The sequence below is a fragment of the Lissotriton helveticus genome, chromosome 1_1 (assembly GCF_964261635.1).
Source record: "Lissotriton helveticus chromosome 1_1, aLisHel1.1, whole genome shotgun sequence".
Lineage (NCBI taxonomy): Eukaryota > Metazoa > Chordata > Amphibia > Caudata > Salamandridae > Lissotriton > Lissotriton helveticus.
In genome coordinates this window covers 778,994,967-779,016,037 of record NC_136057.1, presented here as the reverse complement: position 1 = coordinate 779,016,037, position 21,071 = coordinate 778,994,967, and the positions used below count along the sequence as shown (strand labels likewise).

Here is a 21,071-nt window from a genome sequence, read left to right as displayed (position 1 = left end):
GAAAGAAACGGTCAGCTTGGGCAATCTCTCTGGCCCTGCATTGATGAAAAAAACAGCCACAGCAGACATTTACATGCCCTAAATAAATGCATCAAGCGTTTGCAGATGTCAGGAATTTTAAATGAATATCTACTGTAGGGAAATGAGAGGGACTGTTAGATGGTCTGGGAAATTAAGCACATGGGTAAGTAATAGCAACAAGGAAGTCAGCAGTATTCCTATCTTTAGTTGCTCAAAACCAAAAAGTGCTTTGTAAGGCTTCTAAAGACTGAGCGTGTTTCCAAATCAATTAAGGGGTCAATATTAAGGTGTTACAATATGCAGAAACTAGTAGGTATTTAGTGTGGATAGCTGAACTTTAGTATAGGGCTTTTCTTGAAAATAACATGAATAAATGTTCTGCAATACTTTGGACGAACAGCTTACAAAGTTAATTCCATTTATCAAATCTGGTGATCTACAAGGCCATGTCCTCCAAAAATAATGCACATGATCCCATCAAAAGTGGCACAATTTTTGAGGCAAATACTTAAGAATTTGTTTGCAGGAGGAACTTTTCCTATACAATGGATAATTGCCTCTGTTCTGCCTCAGTTAAAAAAAGACATTCTGAATGCTCTTGACCTGAACAACTATCGCCCTATATCAAGACTCCCCTTCACTGCCAAGCTGGTGGAGAAAGTAATGAATGAACAACTTTCAGAGTATTTAGAGGAAAACTCACTATTGGACGATACACAACATGGGTTCAGGAAAGATCGGAGTACAGAGTCTGCTCTGGTGGGAGCAACTGAGGATATCCGGGAATTGATCGACAGGGGAGGGACGGCGGCCTTGATGTTGCTGGATCTCTCAGCAGTGTTTGATATGGTCAGCCATGAGATTTTGGCCCACCGTATGCGAAGTCTGGGGATAGAGGATACAGCACTAGATCTCCTCCAATCCTTTTTGGCCAATAGACAACAAAGTGTGGCACTGGGCAAGTATACATCTAGGCCTTTCTCCCTGCCCTGTGGTGTCCCCCAGGGCTCGGCTTTGAGACCAACACTGTTTTATCTTTACGTTACGCCACTAGTGACAATGATAAAAAATTCTGGTTTCTCCTTAGCGTCTTACGCTGACGACACCCAAATTGTGGTGTCACTAGCAAAAAATGAAAACAACTCTGGTGTGGCAATTAGAACATGCATGAGCAACGCAAATAATTGAATGGACCACAATGGCCTTAAGCTGAATGCTGCTAAGTCTGAGGTCCTCATCTTTGGCAACATCTCCCTATTTTGGATGCCGGAATGTTGGCCGCCTGAACTGGGCCTACTTCCGGAACCTTCAAACAAAGTAAAAAACTCAGCTTCCTCTTAGATAATGAGTTGAAGCTCAAAGACCGAGTGAACAAAATTATATCCACTTCAATCAGCTCCTTCAGGCTCATAAAAAAGATTAAAACTTCTGCCTCATGAGCTTCTGAAAACAGTGATCATCGGATTGGTACTCACAAGGATCAAATACTGCAATAGTCTCTATCTTAACCTCTCATAAGGTCCCCTGAAAAGTCTTCAGACTCTGCAAAATGCAGCTGCTTGTTTTATTTTTAAAATTCCTAAATATGAATCTGCTAAAAGGAGCCTTCAGGAACCTCCACTGGCTGCCAGTTAGACAACGCTGTAGGTTTAAGGCTCTCTGTCTGGCCTATAAATCACTGCACGGACTCAGACCAGCCCATTTCAAGGAGAAGCTCAAATGGTACGTCCTAAGGAGGACGCTTCTTTCAGGCTCTGCCATGAACCTGACTGTCCCCTCATTTAGGTGCACCACCAGGGTTGGGAAGAGTTTCTTCAGGACACAGCTGTGTTTTGGAATAGCCTGCTACTGACACTAGAAGCCACTCCCTCTTTACTCTTTTCCAGAAAGGCCTTGAAGACCTGGCTTTTTTTCTCAGGACTAGGAGGCACCTGACCATCTGCTAGATTTGTTTCTACCAGCTCTGCAGCTACATCCGTTTTCTACTGCACCAAGATGCCCAAAGGCAGGAGTTTACACTTAATAAATTACTTTCATTCAAATGTTCTGAAAAGTGCTAATGTATGTCATGTGATAGAACAAAATGATTAGTAACTTTTTCAGTTGGAGACGAATGAGTACATTTATGAGTTCAAAAATAAATTATTTATTCATGTACTATGTGAGAAATGTCTTATATCTCAATATTTCAGAAGGTAGTTCCCGTCCCAAAAATTCTAATCTCCGAAGATAAGTCAAATTATTTACTATTCTGAGAAGTATTGAAGCGTAAGTTTGTTTTTGCATAATTATTTAAAAGCGTAGCATACAAAAGATAAAATGCGTCATGGTTAAGATTCAATAGGTAGAAAGTGCAAACCTGGGTCAAACCCCTAGACTATGCATTGCACACTCTTCAGTTGGTGCTTGACCCTAGACCGAATTTTTATAAAATGACAATTTAAGATTGTGTCAGTTGGATTAAAACATACAAGAATTGTTTGGTGACAGGAGTGGATGCCCCTTTGATTGAATGTCACAAGTAAAGGTTCTTTTCTATCCTGAAGAAGTGCTGGGCAGATGCATACTATGTGGACCAGGCCCTCTTTAGTAGCCCCACATGGATGGCAAATTGTAGAATCACTGTTCCTTTGCCAAGGGAGGCTGGGCAAATCCAGAGGTATGCCTCCAAAACGAACCGTTCATAAACTTGCTTTTTATTAATGCCTGATAACCTGACTCATCGTAGGACGATGGTTTTAAAGTTTTAAACTAAGTAGTAACATTCAGCTATAGGACCATTTAGATAGGGGCAACTTGTGCTGAGCTAGCAAAAGAATCTTCATAGACCAGGTAACTAATCTTTTAACAACAGAATACATAATGTTTAGATTCCAGAAGCATTCCATCACCAGTAATATTTGTGCTGGTAACGCATTATTTGGTAGATTGAATATGTATCAGTACACTTTTGATATTGTTTTGTCCAACAGTATAGCATTGTGACTGTGTAGAGACTCCCTACCATAGGTCAGTGTAGTAACTTTGCAGAGACTATCTTTAGAAAGGGAGTGAGAATTAGTCCTTTCAAAGTTCTATACAGTGTGAGAAATGTTTGTATCAGGGTGTTGCCTTTCCATGAAATTTTGAGTTTATTACACTGGAAGGAGCCTTGTACTTTGAATAGAAGCCCAATATATTTTTACTTATCAGCCATGTCAATAGCTTGGCCTTGCAGGAACCATGACCTTGGATTTGTTCCAGTTTATAAGCGTCTCATTGGCTGTGGAGTAAATGTAAAGCATCAAGTAGGCGTTGAAGTTCAATTGTTGTTTGGCTCGGAAGGATTACATCCTAAGCAGTATTGTTTAGATGAGAATTTTCAGCAACACTAAAGTAATCTATAGTTCTCATCTGCAACTCAGCAGGCCATTTTACTCAGATGTTTAAAGTGTGGGTACAGATATGAATGTTTTGTTAGACCCTTGTCATGCTCCCTCACCTGCCTTGCATACACGTTGACTCTATGAGAACCCTTTTATTTCTGGTCTGCGGGAAGCGCTAGGATCCTATATCAGTTGCAGACTCTTCGCTATACAAATGCAAAATGACAATTATAATTAAAGCACAGAAATAAAGCAGTTGTTCATGGAGGCTGCAGCAGTTCAGCTCATGTCTAGCCTTGTAAAATGATGTGTGTCAGGTGTTGGACATTTCGTGTTTTGTCAGCACCTGCAATGGGATGCCTCTTCAATTCCAAAACAATTTACTTGGGGGCAGAGGGAGAGGAATACATTTCAAATACATGTGTTGGATTGTGATTGCTTTCTTAATCATCCTGTCCTAGGAGTGTAATCAAGACATCCTTGTTACAACATAATTGTTCTATATGGCGGCTTCAATCATTATTATCATACTCAATAGTGCCTGAACAAGAACCAACAGAGTCAAACACTTTTAAACCAGATACTAAACGTAATTAAAGCCTAAAGGCAAGGAATGGACCAACTGTTACACATATTCATGGATTAAAATTATAATGTCTTTGTTTCCACTATTGCCAATGATTTTTACATTGGTATTGGAGACACTCGCTGCCTGGATTAGAGAGGATCCACTCACTGATCAGGGGTTTGAGGTGGGGTGATACCTGGGTGGAAAGAATATCTCTGTAGGAAGACAGCATGCTACTGTATGTGACTGAAGGTGAATTTACTATACCCAGGATACTTCAAGTGTTTGTGATATTCGGGAAGTATTCGGGCAATAAACTAAACATGGGAAAAATCCACATATACCCTACGGTTGTCAGCAGAATACCCAATATGGATATTGACAGAGGGTTTATGATACTTGGGTATCTATGTATCAAGAAACACAGATGCATTTTTTAATCAAAATCTTAATGTGCTGCTAAGTAAGTTTAAGAGCAATGTCCGGCACTGGCGGGGCCTAATTGTGGCAAAGCATTAGTGAGCAAAAGGACTGCTGGCTTTAAACTTTTAGAAGGTAGATATGGACTGAGGCATGCTAACAGAAAAAGTGATATATGAAAGCAGAGAATGCCCTAGGAAATTAGGTTAATTTGAGAAGCAATGGAATCTTATAAAGGACTTTCAAATAATGTCATAAAGTGCTACAAAGGCAGTTAAATAGGCAAGGAGGAGGCTTGTAAGAAGGACAGTTTTAGGCCGAGGAAAACTACAGAACACTCCATTGTAAGCATACTGTTTTCTTTTGATTACTGCCGACTAAATCGTAATGATATTTGTAATCAATTTTGTTCTTCCTGTTTATAAAATTCAATAAAACTTTCAAAAGAAAAAAAGAATAACCCACAAGAACGTTACTTTGATCCTGGTGGCTTGGTCAAACTTACAGTTGTTGCACCATCCAGATTTGTTGTAGTTGACAAATCGCATCTCAAATTGACTGGCATTAAGCTACAAATAAGTTAGGCCCATCCACTGATATTTCATAGCAGAACAATTCTGCCACTTCGTGGCTGATGTGGTACTCAGCTTATCTAGCCAAATGAGAAGTTGTTTCCCACTGGGATTCTGCAGGGCACAGCAGCCATATGAAATTATCAACTCTGAAAGGGGCTATCAGCATAGTTTTGGTTAAAATATATTTAAACATTTTGTCTTTGCTGTCAATTCCAGTGAGAGATAGAGAATACTCCTCTCCCCTCGCTATAAGGAAGTTCTCCTTTTTCTTCCTTTTCTAAACTCTGCAGGCTAATATACCTACAGTCCCGTTAGAAAACAAAACATGAATGAAGGTACTTAGTAGAGTACCTACAAGATAAAGGGATCTGACTTGTAAGGTCCCGATAAAGGCCATTGACTCCTAAGAGGCTTTTACCGGCCGAAACATTTTGCCACCCAGGTTGATGCCAAGGATAAGTAATTCTTCCAATTGGCGCCACATACTATTTTCAAGCTAATCCCTTCTTTTCACAAAAAATGGTCTTTGTGCTTAGGAGAGAATTGTAATTCTATTTTCATGTACAGATCTCACCAGTCTTATCTACTAGACACTCTCACTCCAGTAGGAGGCATCGCTGACCTGGGGAAGGGAGTTCCCAGGTGCCTAGCCCGATGGTGATGCCACCCACAAAAAATGCTTCAGTGAAGAGAATATACACCGCTGGAGGCAAGTTGGGGTTGAGGGTTTCCTGGACAGCAACAGTTAGACTCTGGCATAGCAATTGTAGTGGTCCACTCTATTTTGATTATATATGTTTACCATAATAGAAAGAGTCTGGAAACCAGACATTATTGAACCGACTTGCTCTCTGATCAGGACGTTTGGATGATACACTGAAGTTATCTAAATGATAACTGAATGTATTTAAGGGAAGCTTTTGGTTTTGTCACAGCTATATCATCCAGAACCTCACTCAAATGTAATTTCCCCCAACATATAACGGGTGTGAGGGGGTAGCCAATTTAGTAGGTCCTGGTTTATTAGCAGGACTATTATCAGAGGAGCTTACATACAGTGATCCATCTAGCAGAGAAGAATTGGGTTAGTCATCATCTTTGATATGCCAAACGTTTTTCCAATCCAAGTCATTATCAACATGCATGTTAAAACTGCCCAAATCAATGACCCTTTTGGGATGCAGGGTGACCTGGTTAGTGATGTCTAAGTGGGGGTTCATGGCCACAGACCATTTGTCTAGAAGCTTACATACCACCATGAAGAAGAGGGAAGCCACAGGAAGAGTTGGCACTCACACAGCAGAAAACCAAACCAGAACTTGTCACCTTCAGGGATGAGTTTAGATCATATGATGCTCAAACATCACTGCAACCCCACCTCTTTCTGATGTTTCCCTGCTTTGCAATAGAATTATATACCTACAAGGTATGTGAGTTGAGGTCAGAGGAGGCAGTGTTCTGAAGTTAGGACTGTATGAAAAAAACAGGAAATGCCAGTCTGCTGCTTTTAACAAACTCAACATTGCCCATGAATCCTTAGTCAGCGAATGACAGCTCAGCGGTAAACAGGAAAGAGGGCTGTTTAGAGATTAGCAATACTCCCTGGAAATGTATACTGATTGCTTCTTAACTTCCTGTTACTCGACTTCTTCTGTTTGCAAAACATGTCTGAAGGGAAACAGCACCCAACTCTCTTTCCAATACACAACTAAACAATGGTTCAATGAGAATTGTATTACACAACAACCCTGAAAGGGTTCCAACTGCTGGCAGGAATAAGTGGGGATCTACCTCCCACTCTCTTGAAATGACAAAGTACCCTGCCATTTGTGCATTATTAGCACGGACAAGCGCAGACCAGCTTTCTTTTCCTCTTCCTTGGTAAAGCGTTGGTACGTTCACTTCCCATTCCTTTTAAACTTAGATGCAAAGTTGTTATTGGGTACATTATATGCAACATTGTCTTGGGAGTCATTAGTGGTTGGCAACATGCAGTCGGTAAATATAACAAAGAAGCAATGTGATTCATTATTAACTATGGTGGGTTCTCTCTAGCTCTTCCTTTTAAGGCCTCTATATCAAGAATAATACTGGTGATAACCTGGAATGCGCCATTACAGAGGACTGACATTGGGCTGCCTTTTGCCCAAATTGCAAAAGATTTCATTGTTTAAGACAATTAACTTCAATTGGATTATTATATTCTGAACGAACTAATATTCAGACAAGTCTTCCTAACCCTCTTCGAGCTGTTGCAGACTGTGAAATGTAACAATGAGAAAATAAGTTATATACCCGTCATATATGTAGAATATAGATGATCTCACCTTCATATACTTATCCTTAAGACCGATGATGGCCATCAGGATTGTATGTACTTCTGTTTGGCTTTTTACCAGTTTTAAGGGTGGAAGGGGAGTGGTATGGTGTTTATGGGTCTTTGCAGTCGCCGCTAACGTTACCAATATCAGTAGAAACTCAAATACATAATCTGCTGGATTGTATTGAGATGCATTATTGAGAAGAGCTATTCATTCACCATAAACAGCAAGGTTAATGACAACTCAACTGGCATTTTAACGAGCCTAATTTGATTGCTGGGTTGGGGGAACTTTTATCGCACTGGTACACCTTTCTGTTTTACACTTATACTTCCGTTTTTAAAACAGTGTCAATATTTTGGAGCAAATGTTAACTGTTAATGCAACCTGTGTATGTTCATGCGGATTCCTATGTAGACCAAAATCAACCATATTTTAATTGATATTTGGATTTATTCAGAAAAGGAATGTTTATGTGCTTAACGCTGTAGATTAAACAACATTTAGGATTACAGCTCATCTATCCTGTTGGTGGTGCCAGAGAAATAAACAAATACATTTCAGAAACCTAATGCTTAAGACTTCTTCATTGGACTCAGAAAATTCCTTCTTGAGTGGGATATTGAAAGTAGGCCGGTTTCCACTGACCACATGAAAGGATGACTACTTAGGATTTTATTTTCAATGTTCTCATCTGAAATTCTATATAGACATAGCTTTGATAGATAACTTCTGCCCGGCCCCATTCGTGTCAAACCCAGAGCCCCATATACCTCAATACTGCATCCAGTATTATTCAATGTTTCAATGTATCATCATTTGATGTTGTTGCTAAAAAACCTTCTGGCGTTCTCCACATTCACATGTGCACACTGTCAGCCTTAGTGAAAGAAGTAAGTACACAAAGTATAACTGGTGTTATTGTAGATATATGGGTGACCTATAAAAAAATCTGCAATATTCCTTTTCAGTCCGCTGTTCGTTTGTGTTTATTCTTGTTTTCACATGGAATGATTCATGTCCTTATAAGTAAAGTCGAGAATCAGGGTTTAATTGAATTAAACCTTATCTTCTTACTGCCACCAGTTCCCGATGGTGCCATCACCAAATGTGTAATTAATCAATTCAGGCTAATCTTTCCCTTCCTCTCTTCCGGTCCTTCTGCCTCAAAGCCTCCATCTAATAGCTTTAATGTATTATGTTTAGATTAGTTAGTTTCCTTTTCGAAAGACTCACGCCCCATGGAAAATGCCATGCCATTTGTCAACAATGTGGCAGCCCCTAGTCCTATTCTAATGACTCATGTAATTGGGCACGGCTTCTCAAATCCTAAACCTTAGCTAACAGTGAGCAAAGTCAATGCCCGCCTGGTACTCAACAAAATAAAAATTATCAGATTATGCCAACTATCTTGTTAGTTCTATAATTGAAAATGTTACAATTACGTTGCTCGATAGTGTATGTTTTAGTGACCGTGCAAAGATGAAAAGATGGGTCAACACAACATAATATGAAATTACAACTCTTGGCCTACTCAGATCTCTGCAGTATAGTATTAAATAAATGAGCTACTTGCTGCTAATGTCAAGTAAGCAAACTGTCATCTTGAACCAAAAGGTATAAACGGTATTTTATAACACACATGCCCAAAAAACATGCTGGTGAAATATATATTTTTTTGTATGGACATGCGAAGGTACAGTAATTTGTTTGTTTGTGTGTGATTTAGTTATTTAATTGACATGGATTTCCTAAAAGCCCTAAATTCACCTGAAATGTAGTCAAATTCAATGAAAGGTGTGGCAGAGTCTAAAGTAAAGAACTCCAGGGGAAGACCACTATGGATTGAAATTCACTGCGTGAACGAAGATGGGGTTTTGAAATGTGGGAAATCCATCCAGTTTTTGCAGAATAAAAGGAGGATTTTAATAGGACTGCGGCCAGTAAATGGCTTTCAGCACTCAGTTCGTTGATGCACTGATCTGTGCTAAATTATCAAGACTTGTGAGGAATTATTCCTTGGTGAAGAAAATTTGTATCACGTCCTTCTACTAAAGACACTATGCTAAGTTGCCGTCGGCATAATTTACCAAGGATTTGTTTGCTATCTTCGCCTGAACAATACAAACCCTAAAAGAGAACCAGCTGCTCCAACCGTTCCAGGTACATGGCATGAATGTTGATTTTTAAGTATTTTACTATAAATGTTTTGCAATAAGAACATTGGTTGTAAAAATACTGTGAGATAGGTAAGCATAGGTTTAGGCTACTTAACTTCACGCCTTCACATATATGAACACCAGGTGTGTGTGCATATGTGTATGTGTGTGTGGGTGTTTGTGTGTGTGCACAAGTGTGACTATATATATATATGTATATACCTACATACATCCTCATAACAGGTATATATATATCTTCACACTCGTGCACACACACGTGTGAAGATATATGTAGGTATATATATATATATATATATCTTTACACTTGTGCAAGCACACAGAAATAATAGTTAACTGATCAATAGGGTCCAATATTGTCAGTGCATTATTCTGGTGACATCAGAAAACTACAAGGCCGAAGGAGTGTTTTTTATTTTTGCAGGTTTATATTTCGAAAAATCGACCCAAATGTATCAGAGCGCTTTACATGAGCATGAGTTGCATTACAGATGGGCAAATTCATTTTTAGGCACAGGGAGATTAAGTGATTTGCCCAAATTAACAGAATGCCTGAGCCTCCCACCAGACACGAATCTGGTACCCAAGCTTCAAAGTCGGCCGCTCTAGCCATATCCTCTCCTCCAAAGGTTGGTAACTGTCACCAGGTCCCTAATATAACAATAAAGAATCATATTATAAACGGTACCTACCATGTAGGTTTTCATTTATAAAATATATATTTTATATAATGTTTATTTTAGGACAGTTCGCTTGAGAAAGCAGTTTTCTTCAAAGTGCAGGTAATAATAGACACTGACTGGAATTAGAATGTTCAGACTCTGTTTACCTTTTGTGAATACATCATCAATAAAAGCAATGGTGAGAGTCAAGATTTTGGTGAGTTTGTGGCTGCAGTATTTAATGCACAGTTATGGATGTATTTCACTTGCCACAATGTGTCACATAATTTGCAAAGCTTTCATATTTCATCAAAAATATTGTTTCTATCTTAAATGGATAAAACAAATATGACAGAAAATGTGTGAAAAGAACAGATGATGGACGAAATGCTGAATTAAGCAAACATTCACACCCAGTCACAGATCTAAACCAGTTTCAGGGTAACATCCCTTATCAGCCAGGTTAACTTGAATCTGGTGGTGTAGCGAACACAGGACCCATTTCTGAGCATATCCTTCCCACTTAGGGTCACAAATGCAAAAAGCACAGATAATGGATGAAATGATGAATTAATCAAAGATTCATCCCCAGTCAAAGATCTGGGTTAAATCCATCTTTTTTTGCATGCCACATCATTCCAGTTTAAGGATCAGTCCAGTCCGAACTGCCAGGCCAGATCTTCCCTGACCAGAAACAAACGTCCCAAGAATGGTTTCAGGGTAACACCCCTTATCAGCCAGGCTAACTTGAATCTGGTGGCGGAGTGAGCATGGGACCCACGTCTGGGCATGCCCTTCCCTTTTAGTGCGCCAAATGCAAAATCTAGATAACATTGCTGCAAATTTGGTCCTCAATGCTACATAATCCTAATATTCCTGATAATGGTAAAGCTCTGCAGAGTGGTTTGGGGACTATTATTATAATAATGAAGCTGTATTTCTCAGGAAAATTATTGGTTTGACACCACTGACTTTTATACAATAAAGACACCAAAAATTGTAGCAGTAATACATATATGGCAGTGAAAATGAATGTGTCTCAACGACAAATGTTATTTAGAAACTGAATTAACAAAAGGACATTCAGAAATGTATTATTGCACTGCAAATGTCAAATTCAAGTATGATACCACAGAAGAGAGAAGAAATGGCATGTTTTACTTCCTCACAGATTACTTGTATTAATTACTTTACACAGTGAGGGAACTCTTTTACTGCTCGTGAGATGTCTTCAGTGTGCTTTTATGATATTAAGCACGTTTAATTCCTTGTTTCCTGGTATTGGTTAAATATCTTTTTTTTTAATAAGTACATGGCATAAACCATGTTTTCAGATGGACACAGTGCAATATGATATCTCTTACCAATCGTTGAGAGAAGGGAGATACCATGGCTCAATCAAGGTTTCATCTCTCCCCACACCCAACAATGGCTATAAAGAGAATATTACACTCTGTACATCTGAATAAAATATATATCTACATGAAAAAACAAAGATTACAGGGGAACTATAGTTAAGAAATGGAATTTAAATACCCTTAGAAATTCACTAAAAAACCAAAGGTTAGGCTCAGATTTGACTCATACAAAACAATAGAAATTCAGCATTTATAGTTACATGAGCTAACTAGTACTAACACCCTCACAATGCACTGCTTATTACCTCACACATTATTTAACTCATGACATGGTCAGTGATATCATTGATGATATCACTGATTAAATCATACTGTGCGTGTAAGTGTTTCGTAAATGTTTCTGAGACTTAAAGATATATACTAAGCTACAGCATAAGCTAAATTACTATTCTTTCTGTACTACTAATTAGTCATAACATTTCTAACATATCTCATCTGAGTGACTCTGTGACTATATCAGTGTGTGAGTGGATGTCTGAGTGGCTGATGGGTGTGTGAGTGGGTGTGTGAGTGATTGTATGGATTTGTTAGTGGGTATGTGAGTAGCTGTATGGGTGAGTGAGTGGCTATGTGAGTGAATGTATTCGGGAGTGAGAGGGTGTGTGAGTGGTTGTATGGATGTTAGTGGCTGTATGAGTGGCTGCATAGGTGTGTGAATGGATGTGTGAGTGGGTATGTGGGTGACTGAGTGACTGTAAGTGGCTTTATGGGTAAGGGAAATGAGTGTGTGATTGGGTGTTTGGGTGAGTGAGTAGCTGTTTGAGCATGTTTATAGGTGAGTAAGTGGGTGTGAGTGGCTGCATTGGAGAGTGAATGTCTGTGTGAGTGGCTGCAACTGTGAGTTGGAGTGGGTGTGCGAGTGATTGTATGGATGTTTGAATGGGTATGTAAGTGACTTTGTGGGTTTTACCAAACTGATTATACTTGACTGTTTAAATTTGGAATATGTCTTTTGCATTCCGTGGCTGGCCTATAAAGTGTCCATGTTTAAGTCTGTGTTCTAGTTGACAGTGGGGGAGGACTCAGCACAGGTATTAGAGTTAACTAAGAGTCACATTAAAGCTACTTTCAGTCGGTATAGATCTGAAGCTAGCCTTCGTGTAGAGTCAAGGAAGATAATGGTTGCTATGTACATGTCAATGGAGGGAAGGGAGGGGTGACAGGAGTATTTGATGTGTGTTAAAAACAGATTGGTATGGTGCACCAATTAGTTACATTTCCGAATATGAATGTCTATACACCTGACAAAACAACTTGCCCCTTTGATGGAATGACTAAGCAAAGCACACAGTACTTTATTTTATTTTGTACATTTTACAAGGAGCTGCATTGTCAATATTTGAAACCTCTTTTTACTCATGCAGAATACCAGAAACGATAATGATGCACTGACATTTCTGCTTGCACTAAACAATCAATTTATGTGTTTTAGTGTTGCCCTCTTTATTTTAAAGGGTATCCTCCCAAGGAAAAGTATTGTGCTAGATTCTGTTGAGGTTATATGATTGTCATGTGATGACATCTTAAAGGATTTTATCGTTTTATGAATTACATTACTTGAATCGCTTTTATTTGTATGTACTTGTATGGCAGTTTTTACTTGCAAAATGAAGTTCTTGAATTGAATTGACTCTGTGGGAGTGTGAATGATTGTATGGGTGAGTGAGTGACTGTGACAGTGGCTGTATGCTTATAGTATGTGATCTAATAGTATGCAATATAAAGTTAAATGTATTTTATATTGGCTTTTTCAGATATCTGCTTGTGTTTAAAGAGGAATGGAAGATGGAATAGTGAGGTGAAAAAAATTCACAATTATGCTTGTTGGCAACATCCATGGTGTTGCACCACATTCCCTCTCTCTCATATTCCTGTCATACGTCCTTGTATGTATATTTTTCAGAAGTTGCCACATAGAGGAGGTGCCTGTGAATACTTCTTCCTCTTGACATTGTTTTGCTGCATGTATTGCATTGGACAAAATTCTGCAACAACCTTCTTTTCTCCTGAAGGGATGGAGAAATATTTCCAAATGTCAGAGGACTTCTTTGGATTTGGTAAGTCTTCTTCCTCTTCATACTGCTTTTCTCCTTCTCTTCTATCGCCAGTAGAAGACACCCTGACTTTAAAACTCTGTTCTTTTGAAGTAAAGCCATCAAAGAATGGATCTGAGGTTTGCAGTCTGTCTCCATAGAGATGTGAAACCCACATAACTGATTTAAGGAGTGGTTTCCAATGTGAGTGAGTGGAGACTTACTATATCCAATGAGAATTTGAGTTCTGGATGTGTTCCTGGAATCTGCAGTGGCATTGCGGCAGATCAGCGGATTCGCCAAACTCGTAAAATAAATGAGTATGTTGTGAAACACAGATAGACTCCCACATATTAATCTATGGACATGGTTTCTCTGATGTCAATTTTAACCTTTGTGGCGCCTGTATATAATATTTCTATATTTTTTATAACATTTTATTGAATCCACTGATCTACTGCGATTTCATCACAGGAACCAGTGATTTCATCAAAGGAACTAGTAATCATAGAGTACTCATATGGGCTCCCTTCTCACATTTGTGGTGGTTCTGCAGATGCATAAAATGTATAAAGAAAAGAGAAAAGCTTGGTGATTGCTACTTTTAAAATGTATAATAAGATACATGTGTGAATAAAATGTATGTATAAACTTGTAAAAATGTATATTCCTAAATTTAACATTTAGGTGAGATTGTAGTACAATTTTATTTTTTTTAAACAGTAAAATTCCCTAAAAAAGCAAAGGTTACAGGGACGTTATAGTTTGGAAATAGCACGAAAAAGCCAAAGAAAGTCACCGGAAAAAAAAAACATTACTGAAACATTAGAATTAGGAAATGGAATTAAAAACCTTTTGAAATTCACTGAAAATAACAAAGGTTACAGTGACATTATAGTTAGGCTCAGATTTTACATACATAAAGCCACAGAGAAATGTAGCAGTTATAGTTGCCTGGCCTAACTACAGCTTAGGCTTCTTAGCAGTGCACTGCTTATGACCTCACATATTACATCACTGATGACATGGTCAGTGACATCACTAATGGTATCACTGATGACATCTCAAATTACAACACTGATGAAATTACTGATGACATCATCCAGCAAAGGAAACTTCACTTTACTTAATAAAATACTATTTATATTTTGAAGAAACATGATGACACAAGAGAGAGACATAAAGCACAGAGCTCACTGTAACCTTGGCAACTAATACACTCACTTATAACCTATGAGACAGTTCTCAATGGATAGTCCTGTCTCTTCTGAAGTACTACTCTAAACACTAATGACCAAAGTAAATCATCTAACTGTATAGGCAAGTCTAATGCAAACCAAAGCAACACCATTGCTAAACCAGGAAATAAGGTTTTAGTGCAGATGTTAGATTCACAAAAAAAATTATAACATACAACCAGCAGAGAGGTCTTAGCAGACAAACTACTGTGTCACAAACCACTTGTAAAAGTATTCGTCATATTGGAAAAAGGTGTGACAGAGAGGTCAGTCTGTTGTAAATGTCTACTACACTGATCCATCACCCTAGAGAAAGGTCTTAGTGAACTTTTTAATTTATTGCAATCTACTACTACAGTCATTCATCACAAATGAGAAAGGTCTAATGAAACTGGTCAGTATGTAATTAAACAGAACGACAATCAGACTTATCTGTGAAGTAAAGTCTCGATTAACTGCTTAGACTGTCGCAAAGCACTACCATGCACATACATCAGCAGGGAACATGCGTCAGTGTAGAGGCTAGTTCACTGATAAATAGTATACCCGCTGTAAAAATGGGATCGTACCTCAGATGACATCTGTTAGAAATAGTATCTCTCATTAGTAGTACAGAAAGAATAGTGATTTAACTTATGCAGTAGCTTAGTATAAATCTTTACATCTCAGAAATGTTTACGAATGACTTACACTCAATAGATGATGTCATCAGTGATGTCATTTGATATGCCATCACAGATGGTATTAGTGATGTCATTGGCCATGCCACAAGTGATGCAATAGTTGAGGTCATAAGCAGTGCATTGCAGGGGCGTAAGTTATAGTTAGCTCAGGTAACTATAATTGTTAAATGTCTATGGTTTTGTGTATGTAAACCTGATCCTAGATATAATATCCCTGTAACTTTTTTTCAGTGAAAATATATATTGAATTAGGGGCATAGATGTGAAGTTAAGAAAATTAAATCTATACTTACCCATATATAGTGATGTTCACGATATTCTTGTAGTCAATACTCTAGCACCCATATTCTGTGGAACTATATGTTTGAACTTCATATTCTGATACAACTACACATCAACTATTAATGGAAAGAAGCATTTTTGATCCCTGTCCCAAAGTCCGTGTGGAGAGAAAACATTGACCAGAGCAATAAATTGCAGAAACGCAATGTCTTTACAGTACTTTTCCTACAGCACTGTTCAAAAACGTTTAGGAGCCTGTACATACAGAATGGAATGTTTATAGCATATTACCCTGGCTTCCTTGGGTAAATTCAATACCTTAATATTCCTTCAAACACAGTGCTACATGTATCTGAATGATGCTTAGACAAGCACCAGACAGACAACTTGTATTTCAATGTTGAGCCTAAGTAATCGAACTAGAACAAAGGTTAGTCAGTGTGAGGATAGAGTGTAAAGCTTCGAGCTAATGGCAGAAGACAATGGAACGTTCAACTAATGATGAAGACATAGTGAGTTCACAAGTGGTTAAAAAAATCAGGTATGACTGGTGGCCACCTGATACTAGAGTGGAACACTGGACTACTGTGGAGGAGTGTGGCTCAATGGTTAGAGCGGCAGACCCTGATGCAGAGTTCTGGCCAGGGACCAGGGTTCGATTCCCGCCTCGGCGGGGTCTCGGGCTCAATTTCCTTGGACCTGTTAATTCTCGCCTTGGTGCCTATTCTAATCATGGGCCCCACGCTGCAACTCTGGGCAATAGCTTGCTTAGCCTCCACCCCGGCCCCAACAGCGCTAAGGATGCCTGGCTTCACCCTGGGGGTGCCCAGGAGTGGACACTTCACAGGGAAAGCCAGGAGGGGTTCCAGAGCGGTATGAGTATCAGCGCCAGGAAGCCGAATAGGCGACACCGCAAGGTGACCGTCTGGTGACAGTGCGCTCTATAAGTACCATGACATTTACATTTACTAAGAAGTGGTGATGAGGTATATGCAACAATTCATGCCTCATTGGCGTGCTTCCACTACCTGAACAGCTACCTAGAATTGTCAGATGTCTTAGGGCACATTTCGCAAAGCTATTGAGACCCCTACTTTGCCACAAAAGTATAAAGCTGTGTTTGGGATAGGCAGAAATTTAGTATTAGGCTTGCAAGAAGAATTATTCACACACACTTTTCATATGAGAAAATCTTCCAAAGTGGAATGTGGCCATTCCAGAGTTAGAATGCACTGCAAGACTGAAAATAAACAAACTGTTCAGCAGCACATTGCCACTATGGAAAAGGTCAGAGATGTACTTCTGTTAAGGGCATTTGTAAAGATTAGTGGGGCTGTGGTGACAATGCTTTCTCATTCATAAAAGGCAATTCACACATGTTTTCATATCCCAGGTGCACTGTGTACTCCTGAAAATGGTTGTGAATTACAACACAATACGAAAATGTGCACCAAAATGAAGGAGGACACATAAAGAAAGAAAATTTGTACAAAGGGTCCACAGACTTTTGTTGAATTAAACGGACAGCATTCACAGGCTTTTAATTCCTGGATGTGGCTCTATTGTCTCAATGCTGATATGTTATTTGAGCCCATGAAATATAGTCACATTTTGAATCATATTCTACGTGAGGTGATGCTTTGAGTTTGATTGTTCACCCCACCTGTCTGCTGCACGTTAAATGGATATTGAATCCAGCTTCATATGTTTTAATGTGTACGTCTTCAATTGGAGAGACAAAGGTGTTTTTTTGATGCAACATCTTGCAACCTTAACTTAATGTAGTGTCTCTGACATGCGTCTTTTGCACCCAAACATCGGATACAAAATGTGATTGCCGTAGAATGAAGTTGCTGGGTCTCTCTTGCATGGTCCTGTGGCTCACATTATCACTTCATATTCCTCTGACATCCATGTGTGGTGGTCCAGGGGCAATAAATCATTTCAGATGAGTACTCACTCAAGCGATTGGTCAGGCCCTTGTGCAAAGAGCTAGAGTATGAAATTAAGTGATTCGTGAGGCAGAAGAAGCCTTCTTCTGCATATAATGCTCTGTATGTTTTAATCAAATCTTTTTTTCTGCTTCAACTCCCAATGTTAGAACAAAAAAACTGTTTCTTTAAAACGTGAGTGTTTTGGTATTTAAATGGCCTTTGAACTCCAATGTTTCGAAAGTCCAGCCTCTTATGCCATTAGGTAGAGTCTAGTTTAAAGTGCGTGAGTTTGACAACATAAGGAAACATTAGACATCAAACAATGTCTATATTTTCATTTGGACGTGATATCCTTCTGGGCAGGCCATATGCACCTTATTAGCATACAAAAGCTGGCTCCATAGTTATAGACAAGCTGTACAATTGCAGCAATGAATGGTTTGGTAGTCTAAACATTCACTTCCCAATAAGGTGTCATATTCCACTTTGCTGAGTTAGGGGAGAGCCATGTATTTTTTCCATAAACACAGTGGAATTTTCTCCAAGTTCCAACCTCTTTCTGGGTGCAGGATCTCACGCAACTGTAAAATTCCATTGTAGGCAATGGAGCGTGTTGTAGATGTGGCCGGAGTTATTGCAACGCTTCGTTTCAGTCCAGTTATTTCACATAATAAAGGTATCTACTGACAGCTCATCAGTTACTTGTGATTCATTGGAGACACATGCAGATTTGTGCAGGATCACTCTGGGCGTCACATAGAAGCGCCTCAGATGTCCTCCACTGACAGCATTCCAGTGAACATAGCTGATGCTCTCTGTTCTCCCGAGGTCTACGGGTGTATCAGTGTTATGAAGCAATGGCATGGCTCGGTGTCTGAACTGTCTAATAGATAATACCAGGAATTACAGATTTTTCCAGGTAGGTCTGTTCTCTCTTCCATTGTCATGCACAATAAAATAAGAAGTGTACTAAGTAACGTACATTGGAAAAGAGGACACCAGGCCCAAATACACTTCATTTTCCACCAATATCCACCCTGGTCTCGGGATTTCCCCATTCTATCCAGGTACTACTTTCCCACTGTGCTTGTTTGAGTGCCTCCATCATTGTGCGCTCCAGCCCAGGTGTTCTATATGCATAGCATCACCACTAGTCCCAAGTGCGAGAGGAGACCACCTGAGACATGGGACGCACCTGCCCCTGGAAGATTGTTTATCATAACCAACATATGGCTTCTTGTGTGGTGAGTCACACTGAGAACAAGGTAGTGCTAAAGAGGTGAAAGAAAAGGCTGGAAGAATATCCATTTGGTGCCTCCCAAGGGCACCAAATGGATGGGCTGGGCAGATGCTGTAAATAGCACCTTTGGGGTGGCGGGAACCAGAAACTCATAACTCACCAGATATGCACGCAGCTGAGCAAGGCGAAGATGAGGCCAGCCAGGAAGGCGAGCGGGATGGCCAGAAGCAGGGTGAGCAGCTTGTAGACCAGGTATCTGCTGACTTCAAACAGGGCGTGACCGCAGATCCACACCTTGTCAAAGCTGTGCGTGGTGGACGGCTCTGCAATCAAATCCTCAAATCCAATCTATGAATCAACAACAGAGCAATGAAGATTACAAGTGAGTTCCACGCATTAGACGTGCCATCTGAACTAACCAAAGTAAGCCACAATAAAGCATGCACAGTGTTGGAGATGGCTGTGTACCCATCACTAAGCAGTACAATTCGATCACTGAGCAATTTGTTTTGATACAATACATTTCCGCATACTGACTGATTGATAATTCTCTATTCAACCCAAAGTGTGCATTAGTTTACTTGGAACCAGGGGACAGGGGGTCCGCTATTGCACAGCAGATCTTCAAAGTCAACGACGCTCCTTTCTGCCTTCATTGTTTAACCCCCCTCCCCCCCCCCCACCGCCCCCCACTGCTTTGTAACTGCTGTCTCTCTCATCTTCACAGGTGCTCTACTCTGACACATCCCATCTCTTGCTGGCTTTGCATTTGCCACTCTTCTCTCTCATTTTCAGTGGACTCGGGATTCATCCGGACTTTCCCTATGGACTCATCCTTCCCCATCCGCTGCTGCCGTCCTCTTCCTCCATTCCGCCCCTTTCCACTGCAGCCCTCCACTTTCGCTCCTTACCTTTACCCGCCCCGCACCCTTCTGCAGACGCCTGCGCTCCGCTTCCACTGCTCACCTTTCTGCATCTGTGCTCTATCTCCTCATTCCCTTACTCACGTCTCTGCTGTGTCCACCTTCTTCTTCTTCACCTCCATGTTTCTGCTCTATATTTTCACTCTGAATACTTCTACTGCTGCTTTCTTCAGTCTCTCACCTTTCTATGGCTGACCTTTTCCTCTCACATTCCTCGCCTGGCTGCTGATATGTTCTCCCGTTATGAAATTATTTTCCACTCAGACCTCTCTTCCTCTGTCCACTGTTACCTAGCGGTAGTTTCCTTCTTTTTCCTTTCCTTACCTTTCGAGTTGTTTTGCTCACTTCACCTTTCATTTCCTCACCCGCCCTCCTCCTCTTCTGTCGGCAGCTGGCCACCTCATTATTTTGGGAATGTCTCTGCACTCATTGTTTCACCTTCCGCTATGCCCTCACCCTTCCCCGCTGCCCCCACCACCACACACACATACATACACACACACACTTCTCACCTGGAGATGGGAGTTGAGCCCCTGCGGGTCTCTGTCCGCGGAATCCCCGCCCTTCTCCCGGGCAGACAGCATGGGGGCTGCCGATCGCTTGAACTCGTCCGCGTCCATGAAGATGCGAGCGTCGGCTTTCTCCTTCTCCAGCCCCATGTTTGTGCTCTCCTCCGGGCCCCGGAGTACGTGTGCGTGCGTGTGCAAGGCACCCTCCGCCTCCGCCTCCGCCCGGCTCTGAGGCTTTCTCGCCACCCCCAGCAGCCTCTGCAGACTGAGAGCCGGGAGCTGCTGAGGCTCAGAGCGGGAGCAGCCGGCCCCGTCCTGTCCCAGAAGCAGCCACGCCCCGGGCAGGGCAATGCAGCCAGGCAGCGAAATGAAATATGTTACACAGCCTAAAAATCCGACGTACAGCTATGCGAGGAGACGGAAAAATACATAAAGCTCTGCACAAGATGCTCTCCATACTGAGAGAGGGAGAAGCAGGGGGGAAGGGAAAATACTGTTTAGTCACCTAAAATCCAACCTAGGAATGACAAAAAGCGATGGAAGACATGGATGCAACCTTCAGTGTGACGTCTTAAAATCCAAGCCACGACAGGCCCAGAAGAGAAAATAAAATATAATATGTGTATTGTGCCTCAGGTTGAAATCCACATAGACCAAGGTATGAAGTTGTCGCTCAACTGTGCCACACATCACCACAGCCAA

At 40.5% G+C, this 21,071-nt stretch overlaps 1 protein-coding gene across 1 annotated transcript in view; it reads right to left on the bottom strand.

Annotated features, from left to right (window-relative positions):
• CAV2 (caveolin 2) overlaps positions 1-20,656 on the bottom strand; it is a 73,938-nt gene extending 53,282 nt beyond the window's left edge. Inside the window, exons 1-2 of the mRNA XM_078674356.1 lie at positions 20,373-20,656; positions 19,098-19,285 (exon numbers count right to left, since the gene is read on the bottom strand). Coding sequence (XP_078530482.1) covers positions 19,098-19,285; positions 20,373-20,519 — 335 coding nt within the window. The 5' untranslated portion in view covers positions 20,520-20,656. The remainder of the gene's footprint in view (positions 1-19,097; positions 19,286-20,372) is intronic.
• Between the last annotated feature and the right edge of the window lie 415 nt (positions 20,657-21,071).